The 17757-nt window shown below is 37.6% G+C and overlaps 1 protein-coding gene and 1 long non-coding RNA gene across 11 annotated transcripts in view; one reads left to right on the top strand and one right to left on the bottom strand.

Annotated features, from left to right (window-relative positions):
• Positions 1-17757, bottom strand: part of LOC105459642 (four and a half LIM domains protein 2) — a 121574-nt gene that overhangs the window by 6819 nt on the left and 96998 nt on the right. For 8 of the 10 annotated variants that reach the window (XM_011705830.1, XM_011705831.1, XM_011705833.1 and 5 more), the window contains 2 exons: positions 13125-13325; positions 11830-12004 (listed from right to left, as the gene is read on the bottom strand). In XM_011705830.1, the coding sequence (XP_011704132.1) occupies positions 11830-12004; positions 13125-13325 (376 nt within the window). Of the gene's footprint in view, positions 1-11829; positions 12005-13124; positions 13326-16252; positions 16724-17757 lie in introns of those variants that run through there. The other 2 variants (XM_011705834.1, XM_011705836.1) reach the window with 2 other exon arrangements.
• LOC105459641 lies at positions 7175-9568 on the top strand. Its single transcript, XR_975707.1, has 2 exons — positions 7175-7861; positions 9047-9568. It is a non-coding gene; the product is annotated as an uncharacterized LOC105459641 (long non-coding RNA).

Genomic DNA, 17757 nt, shown 5'->3' with positions numbered 1-17757 from the left:
TTGCAACAGTTCGTGCAAATTTCAGAATATTTTGTTACAAATAAAAACGACATATCGATATACTCCAAATTACATTTTTTTTTAAAAGAAGATATCCATATGCACATTCCATACATTAAGCTCGAATTTCACTTGTAGATATGATTTATTGAAATATCTGCGATATTCAAAATAAATATGCGGCGTATTCCAAATATATATTTTTACAGTCTTTATTATTTTTCTCTTTTTATAAATATCCAGATGGTTTTTTTTTAGAAAGATATACATTTGAGCTTTTTATTTTTATTATTTATGTGTCAAATCTTCAAACGTGTTTATTTTACGTTTCGATGCTTTTCGAGGTGCACTAAAGATGGACATTCTGATATCCATGTATCTTTCGTGCACGACACGCTGCCTCCTGGACCACTATGACTCAAGTGGAGATTCGCGTGACGTCACGTCAGCCAGGCAATACCTCCGTATATGTATAAAGCTGATGGCCCAAGGCCGATGTGGTAATCTTATGCGCGCCGCGTTGTAATCCGCGTGTTATATTCGCGCTGTTGAACGGTGCGTACATGTTAAAAATTGGATATTTACATATCCTTCATCAGCATAAAACGTTTATATATAGTCGCCATTGTGAAAACATCCTTTTGTATACAATCTTATCAGGAATCTTCTATAATTTTTTAAGATGTGGAGGATATGTAAGAAATAATGGATGATACTTTATCCACCAGAGATTCCTTGAATGTTTAAACGAAGATCCACCAAAAACTGGTTATGAAATTTATGGATATAAAATAACGGAGCGCTCTCAAGAGGCACTCAATAAAGATGTATATTTAAAAATATGAATATTTAATATAACAGTAGTTATATTTCAAGATATAAAGCAATTTATGCCTCTTGACACGTGTTAACCGTATGGAATCGCACCTCGTTGACAGGCACGAGAGATGCGCTTTAAAACCTACTTAAGAAGTGTCATTCACGCTCTTAAATGACCTGTTCGTTCGTCACGGTAATGAAGTATCTCCCGGCGCCGTGACGAGGGAGATTTTTCGATTATCGCAGATACTCTCAGACGTCATTTGAAACTCATCCTTCTAAGCGTTTTTCTTACATACGTAGCGCAATATCGCGACTCTCATAATGTGTTTTCGTCGCGACTATTAACACGAGATGGACAAACTATTCCAAAGCTATACTGGAACGTCCATTTAACTGCTATATATACATTTAACTACTGGCATTTAACTATCGTTTCTTCAACAACAGAAATCCATTAAATCTTGCTAATTCCTCCGCCGGTCGGACACAAGTAAACAATCCAACAGAGACTGTTATCTATTTCGGTAAACTGCGAAAATGCCGTCATTAATTATTTAATGATCATTTATCATTCCGTCATTCTTCTTCGACGCTTCGTCGATCGTTAACGCGCTCATTCAGACGTATTTTATGATTATCACTCGTGAAATTGGTAACACGCCCTTCTAAGCCGACTCTATCTCGAGGCGGAAGCTGCCTCCTCTTTCCTACGTCAAGTCTAAATATAATTCAACGAGAAGCAGAAGCTGTCGTGCGGGCGATTCTAAAATTTCCTGACCCAGGCAAACTCTGTTCGCCAAACGTATATATATATACGAAAATCAAAATCGAGTTCGAAATTGTAAATTGCTTATCTCACGCCCGCGAAACTATTCTCAAATCAAAATTTCCTTCCGCTTTATTTAATTCTGTGACGTGCCTCTCATCTGTTTCATTTCTATCAACGTATAGATTAACTTTAATCTCGGTTTATCCTCTTCTAGTTTTAAGAATTAGAAAAAGATAGAGAGTAAATTAAACTGAAATTAAAGTTAATCTACAATGGTAGAAATGGACCCTTCGACTTTTAATATTACTTATACGTAAATATATTCTCTATATGTATAACGAGCAAGTAATGTCAATGTTACATTCTTCCCACATTTGATTTAATTAGCTAGGCAGAAATACAGTCAAACGTGTAATTAAATGTTGTTGAACCTTTGCATTCTTATATATGTAAATGAAACACGAATTTCAGGTTAAAGATCGAGCTTGCGGAAGAGATCGCGACTCGATAATGATACGTTTGTTTGGACACGCCGACTGACATTCAAGTACGAACAATGTATCGACGGTGCGATCTACCGTTACGCAGCGATTGATGATATCATTCATATTAATACATCGATATCGAGACTCTTATCCGAATGGGATCGTGTTTTCACATGATATGCGATTTCGATAATCCGGCACGTATAACTGCATCGATTGCCAATGTTTTTTTTTCCCATTCAACTCGAATCACCCGTGCATCAGTCCTTTTCATACCGCCTCAGCAATAAGATACGTATGTACACAAACGGGACAGCTCTTTACAAATTGCACAATTGTTCGCTTCTTTAGGAACGCGTACACGGTAGTGCAAGTTAAAAATTCTGACGAGCGATCGAAAACGAGTTGCATAATTTTTTTTTCATCACGGAGCCTTAAACACGCATATAACTTGTTTATCGCATTAAAACGAATTCCAAGATATTTCACAACAGTCTTCATGTCAATCATCGTGTACGATCGCTGACAACCGATTACGTATTTGAGTGAACAAATTACAATGTGTGTCAGAACACATGTGTGCCCTCTTAAACATTTATTTAATTAAAAAAGAAAAACGTCCTCCGATATATTTTCGTCGCCGCAACTTCGACGAATGCCTCCCAATTTAATGGCGCATGACGAAACGATTCCAATCGCTAATTAATTTTTCTTCATAAATTAGAAATTCGATCGCAGGTTTGTTTCCCTCGAAATTGTCTTGCTTGATTCGATGAAATCGCGATAGGATGCGCATTCACAGCGTACACGTGCTGAGACTATCTCGACGTTTACGATGTCGTGAGTCACGTTCGCAATAAAATCAATCATAGATACACGAGCGTGCATAGTCGTTGAGCGTGCAAACCTGCCCGCCTATACAGAGTGTCCAAGGTTTCCTCGCACTTCCGTCTATCCGGCAATCTTTCGATCAATTTGGAGTTGATTCGGAATTATTCCGATTTATACATAATTGAAAATTCAAGAAAATTATATATATATATATATCTTTTGAAGGATTTCCGTTGTACATCTCGAGGAATAAAACTTGAGAAATTAGGTAGTAACATTATATATTATTCAACTTCTCTCTAAGTTTAATTTCGACTTTCTTATAAGGGAATTTTGATTGTATGATTAGATGAAAAATAATTAAGATTAAGAATTAAATGACATTTTATAAAAGAGAGATATACTTAAAAATAAATCTTAAAATATTCTGTAAATCTTTTTTAATTTTCTTTTTTACGATAAATAAATTTGATTGTAATTGATAAATTATGTTTAATACGAGACATAGCTGCATATTATTAAATAACTTAAATTCTTGTGAAACAAAAAGATATTCAAAGTTTCAAATTTTCAAGAAAACGATGAGTATAATTTAGTAAAAAAGATGTGAGAGAAAAATTTTTCTTTTATCAGCGTGTTTACGAATAACTTGCTTTATTTAAATCATATACTGTCCAAATTGAACAATAGACTTACACTTTTGTAATAATACGGTGCAATAACGCATGAATATAAATGTGTTTCCACAGAGAGGAGATTAGATGCAAATCGATTGAATGTCATTATCATATTTTAGTCACCTACGTGATCATATCGTGTTTCCGCATTTTCACATAATTAGCAGGCTGATATCGCTCGATGATATAATCTATATTTAATGCAATTTAAGCAATATTAAATAAATCTTATTATAAATCAACTAAATAAATCTGGTTTTATTTAAATTTTGTCGAATGAAATCTAATTTCTTCACGCGTATATTTGTCTGCTAAATGAATTATATTTTTATAAAAACAAGAATAATTGTTTAAACATACAATACATACAATAACATGCAACAAGTTTTTTCATTCTTACGAAATCTAGTGTGCCTATTGACTTGAGTTATTCTTTCTCAATTGTTTTTCGATATTAACTTACTTATCGAGCTTGCTCGTCTCGAAAACTCGAAGTTATTTTTACGGATGACATCTCGCGCGCCTATATCGCTATATTGCTCATGATACTATTGAGTGGCTGATTTGAATAACCATATTTGTCAGTTACACCTCCGTACCCACGTGCAATTAAATTAAGAGAATAAGGATGCGTATAAGTGCAGCATTTGCGTTGTACAACCGGGATCTTCTCGATCTCCGCATGCTGGCGATTCCGTGCAAATATTTACCATGCTTAAGCACAACCATTGCAAACCCACACGGCGACGGGAAGACTCACTGGTAATCTTCCGCGCGGACATTATCATCGATGATAACAAGGAAGGGGCCGATAATTGCAGAACAAACGCATCGGCATCGGAATTAACTTAAATCGCGCGAGAAAAATTCGAATTGACGCGTCGCATCGCATCGATCCGATGCCTGTTTGAGGAATTAGGCTATTCATCAGGTGGCAATTATAGGCAATTAGATAGCCGAATGCACAGTATATAACCGAGCATATCGACGCGCACTGGTGTTTCCTGATAAGGTCACGCTCGAGGTTCTCCATCTCCCTCACACTTCTCCTTTCCTCTTTCTTTTCCCATATACGTTGCGGTATCATTACGTTCGACCGGTTCTGATACACCAGCTGGTTTCTTCGATCTTAGGAGAATTTTGAAAATATGTAGTTCCTTATCACATCTGCCTTATAGTCGTTTTGCAACGCGAGAGCAAATAAAATGTTCTTTAAATGGATCTTGTCAGTTGCATCGAAAATGAAAATCTTAATGATGTGCAAGTGTCATCTCTCCTTAATATTCAACATGTTTGATCATACACGTATTGTCAAACGTGGTAACGTCAAACATTATATAATTCTGATTATATTGATATTTTAGTTAGAATGCAATTTTAGTTAGAATGAGTATCTTTTGATTTAATGATTTTGGCTAATAATCTAACGATTCTGCATAATACATCTTTATTCTTATAGAGATTCATATCACAATGCATCTGCACCTGTTTATGGTATCATGCGAAAAAATATTGGATAATAACATTCCAAATAATATAAAATACATATAATACTGCTCGTTTCAAATGAAATTTTTAGGAAGCTTACCACGTTACTATTTTTATGATAAAACAACTTGTAACGTGTCTTCTTTCGATCGATACAAAAAATTATTATCTCACTAAAGAGATTATTCTAATTGCTCCTCGAGATTCTTCGTCGTTGTTGCAAAGTAAGAATGTAGTGCCAAATATGGTTGCGATTTTATATCATATTAATACTAATAAATGCCAATTTAAATGCCAACACTGCGGCATAATCCGCTTTTGAGAATCGAGCAATCATCACCTGGATCTAGTTTTTTCAGATCTCCGACCAGACAGTCCTTGCCAAGACAGCACATTTAAACTTAGGATTACCCTCCACGGCGAACATGCTCAAGATCGCGACATCCCCCCCAAGCTTCTCCTTCGCCGTTCTCTCCTCGTTCGCCGTTATTTGCAGGCGTTCCTTATGCCATTCGTTCAACAAGTGCTCACTTAGTATAAACCGATTTTTATGTGGTGTATGAGATATCTTCCATCGCAGTTAAATCTTTCTCTCGAAGCGTTTGTACAAACAAACACGCGTGCATTCACCGGTTGCCACGAAGTTTACATGAAACGCGAACTCGCAGAAACAAAACTTTCTGCGTTCTGCGATGATCGCAATTAGATTCAGCCTATGATTCTGATTGACAATGAGATATATTTACACGAGACAGTCGCAAATTGAATATTTTCAAATAATCAATTATAAATATCAATATATATGATTATTTTTATTAAAATATTTAAATTAAACGCTTGTTTACCAATTTATCTAAATTGTCATTTCAGTTCTGGAATTACAAACTGTTCTTTTTATCCTAACAAGCTCAAAGACTCGAGTTAATTAAGGTGCGAAATAAATCGCGAAAGAAGGAAAGAGAAACCTGTAACGGTGTGCCAAATAATCGAACGATTGGATCAAGAGCTTATGAGCCACTGAAGGCGGACCACTTTTCATTAAAGTCACTATTGTGAAACGCAATATATTTTATCGCGTGATAACTTGGTCGTTATATAGCCAACAAAAGAGGCATTCTATCATTCTTGATTAGTACACCTGTGGATTATATCTACACTTTATCGCGTCGCCGGATGTGACACTCACAATCAGGATCAGTGGATTAAAAATGCATTGCGAGGAATTTTAACTAACTCGCTTTTTCAATCGATAAAAATTTGCATAAGACACTACCTTCCAAATTATATTAATTTAAATAACACGATATAATCTATATATATTTTTATAAATGAAATTCAAAGAGTAAAAGTTATGAAATACATGAAAGATTTTATGTTGAGTTTATCTTCCAAAAAATTTGTAATTGTAAATTAATGCTGTACCGCGCGAACTTCCTTTTCGATTAGGATTTCTATCGCAGTCACATCACGAGATTCTCAAGGATTTCGCATATTACGTGCTTCGATCATCGATAGAAATATGAACTGGAATTATATTTATCTCACGCGACATGTTTTTGTCTAATTTAAAATCGATTTTTTCACAATAGATTTATTAATATGACTGTATTAATATAACTTTGAAGTTATAGATTGAATATAAATGTTCTTCGACGAATTGAGCTTCCGATATGAAAAACATTAGGGCAAATAAATAATTACTTCTACAAAAATTTATTATTAAAAAAACATGAATTCACTTTTCCATCATTGTAAACTCAAAGCAAGAGTGCACGCCAAATATAGTTACGACATTTATGCCATATTAATATTAATAAATGCCAATTTATGTCAATACTGCGACATAATCCGTTTTTTTTTAGATAAACGATCGTCGCGATCGTCACCTGGGTCTGCTTTCTTCGGGTCTCCGATCAGACAGTATTTGCCCAAGCAGCATCTGAACGTGGGATCGCCCTCCAGGGAGAACATGCTGAAGATCGCGACATCTTCGTCCTTCTCTTTCGCCCTTCTGATTCTCTCCTCGCCCACCGTCTTCGTTTGCAGGTGCAGCTTACTCGACAGCCGTTCACTCAACGCGTCGGTGGCCATATTTTCTCTCAAAACGTTTATACAAACAAACACGCGTGCATTCACCGGCTGCCACGAAGTTTACGCGATCTCGCAGAAACAAATCTTCCGCGCGCCTCTTTACACGGCGTTCCGGCAGCGATCGGATTGGATCGCTGATTACAATTGACGACGTCAAAATAGATTTGCGCGAGCTCGCGAGTTAAGGTTACGATTATTTTTAATTAAATCATTTAAATTAGGCGCTTGTTTATCAGTTCAACCGAAGTGTCATTTCAATTCCGGACTATAAGCTCGATTTCTTTTTAACTCGATCTTAAATCAAACGATCAAGTTAATTAAAGCGCGAAATAAATCGCGAAAGAGAAGGAAGGAGAGAGAAAATCGTAACCCCGGTGTGCCGGATAATCGAACGTGGAGAATCGAGCGTGCGATTGGGCCGAGGTCTTACGAGCCACTGAAGGCAGACCGCTCTTCGGCTCTCGCTGGAGTCACCGTTGCGGGCAGGCGCAACGTGTGTTACCGTGTGATAACTTGGCCGTTATACAGCCGACGAGAGAGGCATTCTACCGTCGCCGCTTGGTGCCTGCGGATTATATCTGGACACGCGCCTCCAGATTTCGACCGTGGATCCGTGCTAATCAAAGATGCACTGTGGGGATCCTCGGTTCCGACTAACCCGTCTTCTCGCAACCGGAGGGGAAAAAAATTTACATAAGGCACTTCCCGAATTAATACTAATTTAAATAGCATGAGATAATATTTTTTTTTTTATAGACCGCAACCCGAAAAGCTATATGAAATACATGACAGATTTAACGTTGAGAGAATTTATCTCCCAATAAATTTGCGATTAATGCTGTATCGCGCGGACTTCCTTTTTGATTAGGATATTTCTATCGCAGTCACGTTATTCTCAAGGATTTCGCATATCGCGAGCTTCGATCATCGACGGAACTGCGAATTGGAATTATATCCACTTAACGCGACGTATTTCCATATACAGAATTGCACAGAGGTTCCGACCTCAATTTTAACGATGGATTTCTGTTTAATTTAAAATCTATTTTTTTCACAACGACTCTAATACCTCTGGAGTTATAGGCGATTAAATATGGAAATATTTTGGGGTGAATCTTAATCTTCCCATGTTCCGATCTTCCAATTCAAAATATCAAACTAAAACTTTTGTGGCAAATAATTAAATTATATATAAATTAAAGAAACACGGATTTTCATTTTTTTTCTAACACTGATTTATATGCATATAACTCTTAGAACATATATATTACTGGAAGGAGAGTTGAGTGCTGAACGTGAAGCCAACATCTGTGCGAGACAGAAAGGTATATATGTTCCCAATTGACTGTAATACGCATGTGCCATTCAGCCCCCACTCAGCCTGTTTTGCCTAATTTTTTATTTTTCGAAAATTAAAAAAAAAATTAAAAACGAGGCTAAGTGGGGGCTGAATGGCATATGCGCATTACAATTAATTGGAAATCTATATCTTTCTTTCTTGCACAGATGTTAGCTTCAGCTTGATACGCGGACGGTATAAACAATTCTCCTTCCAGTAGTATATGTTCTAAAACATAACTACACATCATATTTAATGTGTGACACAGTAAATGACGAATTTTTGTGTGAAGAAAAGTTGTTTGTATTTCTTTAGTTTGTATTTCAGACACTTTTTCTTGGGAATAATGTATTGCAAACAGTTACAAAGAATAAAATATGTTCTTGAAAAATGTTGCAGATAGAAATAAGTACATGACGTCATTTGATAAAAAAGATCTTTTTATTAGTTGTTATGTAATGTACGGATCGTTATTCGTAAAATTAAGGTGCTCAAAAATTTATTCGCGAATATCGAATGATTAATGATTCGTAATTTCTTTTAGCTGGTTGTCTGGAAAACTTGTTCCACGTGACTTTGCGCGTGAGTATCCGTAAATAACTCTCTTCAATCTATCCTTCAATCGCGCTGCATCGGAAGAGCAGCATGACGGAAATGGATATGGAGGAAACAGGAAATCTCGATGTTCGGGCAGAATCGCATGTTCGCGGTATCATGAATCCGATCGAGATTTATTAACGATTTCACAAATTGATACGTAGCTCGTGAAATGTCAAGCTCACGTATATACGAACACACGCTGATCACCAAATCATTCGCGCCGACAATCCCTCCGATTGACCTCGACATCAGCTAATCCTTTTTATTTGTCAGAAGCAAAATTGGAATTCGTCCCGAAACTCCCACGCCGTCCGACCTTCCTCAATGTGTCACGCAAATTATTCTTAACGAACGGCTATATTGTGAGAACAGCGCGGGCTGGGTCCTGATGATAACTGCATGCCAACATTATTAGACCGCAGTGCGTCGCAAGTTTCGACAATAAATAATAATACATCGGCAAGAATAGTTTGAATAGTCAGAATTATAGTTTTGCGATATTTCCTCGAAATTTATTAATATCAAAGATTTTGACTTTTCTGAAGTTTTATCAAATCTATTCCAAATCAGAACGAAAAATTTCTTTTATTTCTATTGCCTTATCAAAATCTTCAAGTTCACACTCTTTTGAATGTTTATATATTGAAATTGTCATCTATTCAGAAGGTGAGAATTTCTCTCACATTTTCTACTACCTCATCAAGATCCGCAAATCAACACACTTTGAACGTTTATAGATATTTAAATTACATCCTACTTATCTCGGGTAAAACGACATTTGCGCTATTCAGCCGAGGTTCTCTGTAACATTTTTTAAGCGTCTCGTAATCTCTCGAATGGATCGCGGTGTGCAGTGTAAACTGTATTATAATATAGATCTCGTCGTGTTTGTCGAATTGAAGGCTACGCGCAAACTTTTAAGCAAACTTGAACGACAAAGTGGATACGGTGATTATCATCCTGGATAACGATTGGTTCCTTCGTCGATTTATGTCGGAAAAAGGTCGATCGTCACGGTTGACTACTAATCTTTTTGCAGTTGACCCACTTACGTGAGCGTTTCGATTTCGCATTGAATGCATCAAAAAGATTGCCTTTCGATGAACTTCATTAATTTACGGCGTACAGTTTACTTTCCATTGTAAAAATTAAAGAAAGCACAAAGCTTGATATATGTATTGTGCTTTATTTTTTTTAATTGTACAATTTTTATAAAACCGATCCTGTGCTATGCTATCTCTTATTTATTACTTTCACTTAGAAGAAAGATTTTTATAGACAAAGGAAAAGCTTTTAATGAAACATAATTAAAGAGATAACACTAATATCTAGATTTAAAATCTAAACGAACTTAGCTTATTGCAAAATAAACACTTCTACCGTCCACATTTATCAGTCTCATTATCTGTCATTCATTCTTATAAATGGAAAAAAATCTACATAAAAATACCGACTTCAAGATCGATCTATGAAAGAAGCCATTCAAAGAGGTCGGCACAGGATCTCTGAATACAAGAGAAAGGTAAATGCAGCTTAATTAAGATGTTTATGCAAAACGATTTAATGCTATTAGAGAGCTGAGTGAATTAGATGTAAAATGACGTATTCAGTCTCAAAACGGCTCACAATAATTGGCCCGTGTCTGAAGCCCGAGCCTTGACTCAGTTACCTTAATAAGAAACGCCGAATGCAAGATCTATCGGTTTTCTCTCCCCCCCCCCCCCCACGCCGTGCGCGCTCGTACCTGACACCATGAATCACTGTCGGGAAACGATTCGCTAGCGATCGATCAAGAACAGGTGTTAACGCGGTCGTAGGTGGAAATCACTAGGAGATTTGTTTCTGACTCGACCTTTCATTGTACGCCACGGCTGTTACTCCACGCGCGTATTTGTCTCTTTCACTTCGTAAATTATACTCTTCTCACGTTCGTTTACGTCTCATGATATAATCGTTGATGTGGTCATCCGGACAGAAAGATAGCCGGTTAATCGAAACGAATTATCGTTTATGTTTATCGATTACGTCAATCCCGCTGCACATCAAATTGATTGCGTATTTGTATTTTTTTCTTTACGTTTGAACTTATTTTCTCATTAATCGGTTTTTTTTAGAAAGCATATTCAGTCTCATTAAAATCTAACGACTCTATAAATTTGTCGGAAAGTTCACGCGATGTAATAAATTACAAAGACTGTATTAGCGCGTCGTAAAATTCGTAACTATTTTCAAGAACGTATTTGTTCCAAAAACTTCCTATTTTTCCTACTCTTGCTTGAAATGTGAAAAAGAAGAAGAAATAAGAAATGTTTTCCTTCCTTACGAATTGTAGTGATCACAGATATAGATAAAATCTTTTTCTCGACAATATCAAATTTTATCGTGTAGCATCTAACAATAAATGCAAAGCTTAGTGAAATTGTTCAATGGGAGCTCTTGTGAAATTAATCTTCTTGCATCATTGTAAAAAAACAGATGGAAATTGCGTTCTTGCATTTCTCACCGTTCGCGTGTATGCTATAAATAGTGTATGTTATAAACAATTGTAATTCGTGTCAGACGTAAATAAATCATGAGCATATAAACGTATTTACATTTGAAAGACTAGATCGAGGTCCCGTGTGACACTTTAAGAATCTCTCTCTCTCTCTCTCTCTCTCTCTCTCTCTCTCTCTCTCTCTCTCTAACTTCGTAAAGAAAAATTACAGCGTTAAAAATATTACGTACCAGCACGGAAGATCTCGCCGCATCCATCGCAACGGCTGGCAAATTGGGCGTCATAACAGTTGCCGCAGTAAATCTTGTCCACCTTGCTACCGAACTGTTTGTCCACCAAGGACACTCTGCACCTGTTGCAGAGGAAGCAGGCCTCATGCCAGTGCTTATCCTTGTACGACAGATCCTGAAAACGACATCGAACTACGTTAATCCTTTTCAATTTATATTTTTTTATTCTATGTGTAATCCCTATAATTGAAGAAAGCTATATTATACCTGTTTTGTCAAATATATTTAATGTTGAAAACTTAATGGTTCGTTTACACAATGATGTACATAAAAACGATTTATAAATGAATCGAATATTTCTCAAATTCAATTCCAAGAGGACTAACATTGCTTTTCATTGGAAATACGATTAACGTGTTACGTTGTGTATTACAGAAAAATTTAATTAATTTCTTTAATTTCTTCCGCAAGCAACGTCGCGTGCGTCTAAATAATTTCAATTAACGTATTATACCGTTGTGTATTACAGAAGGATTTAATTGATTTCTTTAATTTCTTCCGCAAGCAAACGTCGCGTACGTTGTATCTAAATAATTTCTGGAAACCGTCGCGGATGTGCTGAGATCACGGGAATTATTAATCGTATGAATTACGTAATTCCGCGTGGTTGAGGATGCGAGAAAAATAACGTCTTCACTTTTCCACCACAGGTCGATGATTTTTGCGCGTCAGGAGCGAACGAAATATACCTATATGTATTACGATAAAGGCGAGCGTACGCACGGAAAAGAGAGAGAGCGGAAATCGGTGCTCGAAGCCGATACACGGATAGCCGGCACCTGCATCATCGCTTCTATTTCTAGAAATGAGTAAGTCAACGCCCATGCCTCTCCATCTATTGACACCGGCCGTCTCGTAATCATTTGACGGCCGCTAATTACGCCTTTAGGCTGTATATGACGAGCGAAGTAATTTATCGTACGCGTCGAAGTGCGTAACCTAGCTCAAGTACGCTCAGGAAAGACGATTTGAACTTAACACTTTTTGCACGTGCAATACACAAAATATAGTTTTAAAGCTTATTACTAATTGTCGAGCCTTATAAAGTTACGACTTACTGTTTCACGAATTACGATCTTCATTTTCAAAATTGATCCATTAAAAAATTACAAAGAGATTTTAAATCATCCACATTAATGACTAATAAAATTTTTGATCTTTCTTTTAATAAACGAAGAATCGTGTTTGAACAAATTACTTATCCAAAATATTTTTTTTTTTTTAATGACAAATACCTTAGAGTCAATGCCGATGATTTTGCTGCATTCCTCGCAGCCATTGGCGAAAACGCTTTCATAACACTTAATGCAGTAGGGATGCTCGTCTCTGAGAACGTAGCGCTGTCCTGTCAGGGATTCGTCGCACTGCCAGCAACAGAAGTGGCCGCTGTGCCAGTCCTTGTTCATCGCCTTTGTGTACTCGCCACTGAAAATCAACTGCAACGCGAATACCAAGCGTTTAGAATTCGTGACATACGCGTGAAGAGCCGTCTCGGGGCGTTTACATCTGTCGATTGTATGATTCTGTATCAAAACTAATTCTATAAGTTAAATCTCGTGCGATGTTCTTCTGGGAAAACTGAGAAATCATAAGGAGCTGTATATTAAAATAAACATTTTGTATAATAATAAATGCTTTACTAAAAGATGCCGTCTTAAAAGAAAAATATATAACGTACCCAAAAAATCATAAAGATTAAAAGCTCTTAAAAAATTAATAGATTAATTAAATAAACAATTAATAAAACGATGATAAAATTCATTTAAAAATCTCCAAAATTTTATGTAGATGCATTTGAAAAACAATGTAAAAATACTTAGCTCCTTACAATTTTCATTCTATGATTATATTGCACATGAATAAAAGGAAAAAGTAAAATTTGTAACGGAATAAATATTTCAAATTATGTTTGTCATTATAGTTTGCGTTGCTTTGTATCTTCATGTAAACCATTTTAGTTTGTTTTTATAATAGAGAGAATATTGTCCAATGTTTGCGTAGTGGTACCTTGACTTTGTTGCTACAAACTATGACGTAATGTGCATCGTTCACGTTAGTATCAGTAGTTTTATGTTTACCATGTAATATATGATTGTCTAAAATATTGTCAATTTTTAAATTCTGTTTTATAATGTTAAATTTATGTATTATATAATTATCAATAGTTGAACCTTGCAATATTCATGTATAGTTTTGCCGTCTCTATACAAAAGCAAGAATAAATTATTGATATGAATCACTGAGATTCTTTGCACTCATAAATTCCAATTATGAGTGCATAAATGTGTCGTGAGTCAGTTAAAAATTTATGAATTTTAATCGTCAATTTTTTTATTTTAAATTAAATTTTTAATTAAATTTAGCTTTGAAATTAAATTTTCGCTACACATTTCGGAGAATGTACGTTCCTTTCGTTGATTTTTGAAAGTTCGATGGTACCGAGAGAAAAATCACTTATAATACAGTTGAGAGGTTTCCTCAGAATTTTATAGAAAGTAACATAAAACATTCAAAAGTTTCTGGATTAAGACAGTTAAGAAAATTGCCCCTTTCAAAGTATCGTGTTTTACGACCTCGTCGAGAATTCTTCGATCGCATTTTTCGGTCATGTACGCGATCGTGGCGATCGGAATCGTTGATACGTGCTGGTAATATGTACCTTGGATGAGTGCTGTTGTATGTGCTGGCTGAGTATTTCTGTACAAAGTCATATCTATCGTGACACGCGTATGACTGTACAAATCTTGTCTTGAGCGTTTTCATTGCGCAAGTTGAGTGTTCTTTTTCGCTTTCTTAAGGGCATTTATGTGCTTTATCAGCCTTTGAAAAATCCATTAAATTGCAAGAGAAAAGCTAGAGATATCTCAAACTCATATACTCAAAAAATGTACTCTAAATTATATTTTTTCCTCGCAAATAAGCTGCATATCTAAAAAAAAATGCATAAATCACAAGTTGTAACATTGTAAATTTTCCGAAACATACCGATTTTTTCATAATTCTCTCACATTCTCAACCGACCAATTCTCAACTTTACCGATATTTGCCTTATTTTATTTTTGGATGGAATTCCGATTTTTTAATATAATACAAAAGACATACGTATATATTTTTTAAATATAATTTAGAATAATAATTTTGAAAATTCCAGCTAAAGCATCTGATTTATATATGTATATATAAGTAAATATAGCACTGTTTTAAAAATATATTTTAAAATTTTCTCTTCTCGCTTTCGGTCAATTTGACGACCTTAGAAGTAATAAAGTGCACTTTCTCCATTTTTTAATAAGAGAAGAGAATTGCCTTAACTAACGACTTTTCGAAGGCTGATAAGACAATCGTGCGGTCTTACGAAAGAATAGCCGTTTTCTCTTTTTCTCATGTAATTTTGGAAAGGCTCGAGTTCCTGGAGCGTCACCCTAGTCCTCGCCAAGATACGGCAAGGTACGTCGATCGGATTGTGGCCGGCAGTCACGAAATGTCAGAGGATATCCGGAGAGGATCATTCAACGACGAGCGATATCGTTTTAGATACGGCAAGTGCGGTCTTTGCGTGACGAGATGGAAACGCGATGCCCGAAGTTAATCTTTCTTCACTCGCGAGTATTTTTGGCCGCTCGTAAATTGTCCGAGTTCGAGCGAAACGGAGTGAAAGGGTGTTTGAGATTAAACGCGCTGCCGTCTTTTAGGTATAAAGTTCAGGCCGCGAACAAAATAAAAACCGCAAAGACACGCTTATACGAATTTTCGCGTGATATGATTCCGTTAGTTCGTGCAAATTATTCCTAAAAGACTCAACAGGACTGATAGTAATTTTAAGATTGACATTTGATGAAAATGTTACAAGCGTGTTTTCTCGCATTTAAAGCAAATATAGAAGCTGAAGCTCTTTTTTCGAGCAGAATCTTTTAAATATCAAAATTTAAAAGAAGTTCAAAAATATCTAATATTAGAAATATTAAAACATCCTCTGCATTTTAAGCTGGTTGCTAGTACCCAGTCGTCCTCGTTAAATAATCTTACTTCACTATTTCTCAGTGATCTAGATTACAGTTCCTATTTGATACAGAAAGAGATTCACTTAACAGAGAGCAAACTTGGTGCAACCAGCCCTGCAACGTCCGCATCGTGCGTCGCTACTATCACCGTCGCGACGCTTCCGGTCGCGCGCGCATATAGCTTCCGGGGTGACGCTCGCAGGATCACGCAGAATCCCGCTGCCGGATGGGTACAAATCGTGAGCACACGACGAGTGATTACGACGACGGCGACGGGCCGTCGTTAGGACGAAAAAAAGAAAGAAGAAGTGATAATGAGACTATGCGGGTCTGCCGGATTTGCATCGTCAGCCAGCACATACTCTTCGATGGCGTGGTGGTTGTTCTGCGTGCTGTCGACCTCGGTGATCGTGACCTCCGACGCGTTCTGGTCGTGACTCTCCCGACGCTTGGTCGTCTTCTTCACTTTGCGCACCTTGCGCTCGGTGGTCGTGTACACTACACTGTCTACGTCCGCCATCTCTGCGTTCTACCCTCTTCCGTCGTCTGTCGTCGCGATGCGCTCTCTCCTAGGCGACAGAATCAACTGCGGACTGTCGTATTCGGGCAACTCTCTCGAAAGGGTGAGAAGGACACGAGAGAGGAGAATAAGAGGGGGAAGAAAGAGAAAGAAAGAGAGAGAGAGAGAGAGAGAGAGAGAAAAGAGGGAGTCCGCGAGTTTTTCGGTTTGGAAAAAGAAATCGGAGACGGCGAGACTACTGGATCCGGGGCTACTACTGTTCAGCGGCTTTCGAGCTTGCGAACTGACTGAAATCTAGGATCGGCCCGCTCCGGGCGTCATCATATCGGGACGCTATTTTCGGCGTCCCGACGACTCCAGAAACGCGCCGCGCGCGTCCCCCCCGGCTCCCCCTTCGCCACCCTCCCCCTGGCGTCCTTCCACACCCTCCTCCCTGCAGCCGCTCTCCGACCGCTCTCTCGTCTCTCCGCCACCCTTCTGCTCCTTCGTCTCACTTTTGGCGTAGCCTCTCCTTCTCCTGTATCTCGATGCAGTGTGCCGGGTGCAACTTTTCTACGTTACGCCCGCGTCTACTCTTTCTCTCCCTGTATCTCTTTTTTCCCCTCACTCCTCCTTTTTCCTCGAGTTTCCTTCGAGCTTCTTCGAGCTTTTTCATCCCGCACTTCCGTCGCTCCTTTCGTACGAGATTTTTCAGTTTACGATACCAGTGGCCGATCTTCTCGATGACATCCCCGCCTCTTCCTCCCACTTTCTCTTCTTCTCCTCGCCGTTCTTCTTTTACGAGTATTTATGGAGCGACCTGTACCTCCGATTTGCGCGAAGAAACGAAACGGGGTCGACGTAGTCTGACGCGAATTCCGGAGGAACGGTTTTGCCTCGCGCGGCTCCTGGGATTTTTCGGTACCGGGTGAAGTACGGGGGACTTCCGACGCGCGGGTGTACGCTTCGTTAAATTCATCTCCCTCCGGCTTTATTCTCCGTGTTAAATCGTTGATGTCGCGTCGCCGTCGCCGTCGCCGTCGCCGCCACTGCTACCGCATGCGACAGTCGCGAAAATACTCGGCGAGAATTTATTTTTCATAGCGAAATGCATGTTTCAATAATCGGCATCTTAATAATTTATGACCGCGAGTTATTATCGACCTCAATCGAACCGATGTAACCGCAAGAATTGTGAATATATTGCTTCTATTAAAATTTTGAAAAAGGGGAAATAGCTGTTTCTCTCAGTAACGCTTTTCATGTCTAATAAGAATATTAAGGCTTAACTATCGCTTTGTCAGTATAAGTTAAATAATCCATTATAAGTGGGCAAAGTTTTTTTTTAATCTGCACACCATGGTTTGA

This window comes from Wasmannia auropunctata, unplaced genomic scaffold, assembly GCF_000956235.1.
Source record: "Wasmannia auropunctata unplaced genomic scaffold, wasmannia.A_1.0 LD334172.1, whole genome shotgun sequence".
Lineage (NCBI taxonomy): Eukaryota > Metazoa > Arthropoda > Insecta > Hymenoptera > Formicidae > Wasmannia > Wasmannia auropunctata.
This window is presented reverse-complemented; position numbering and strand designations above follow the sequence as displayed.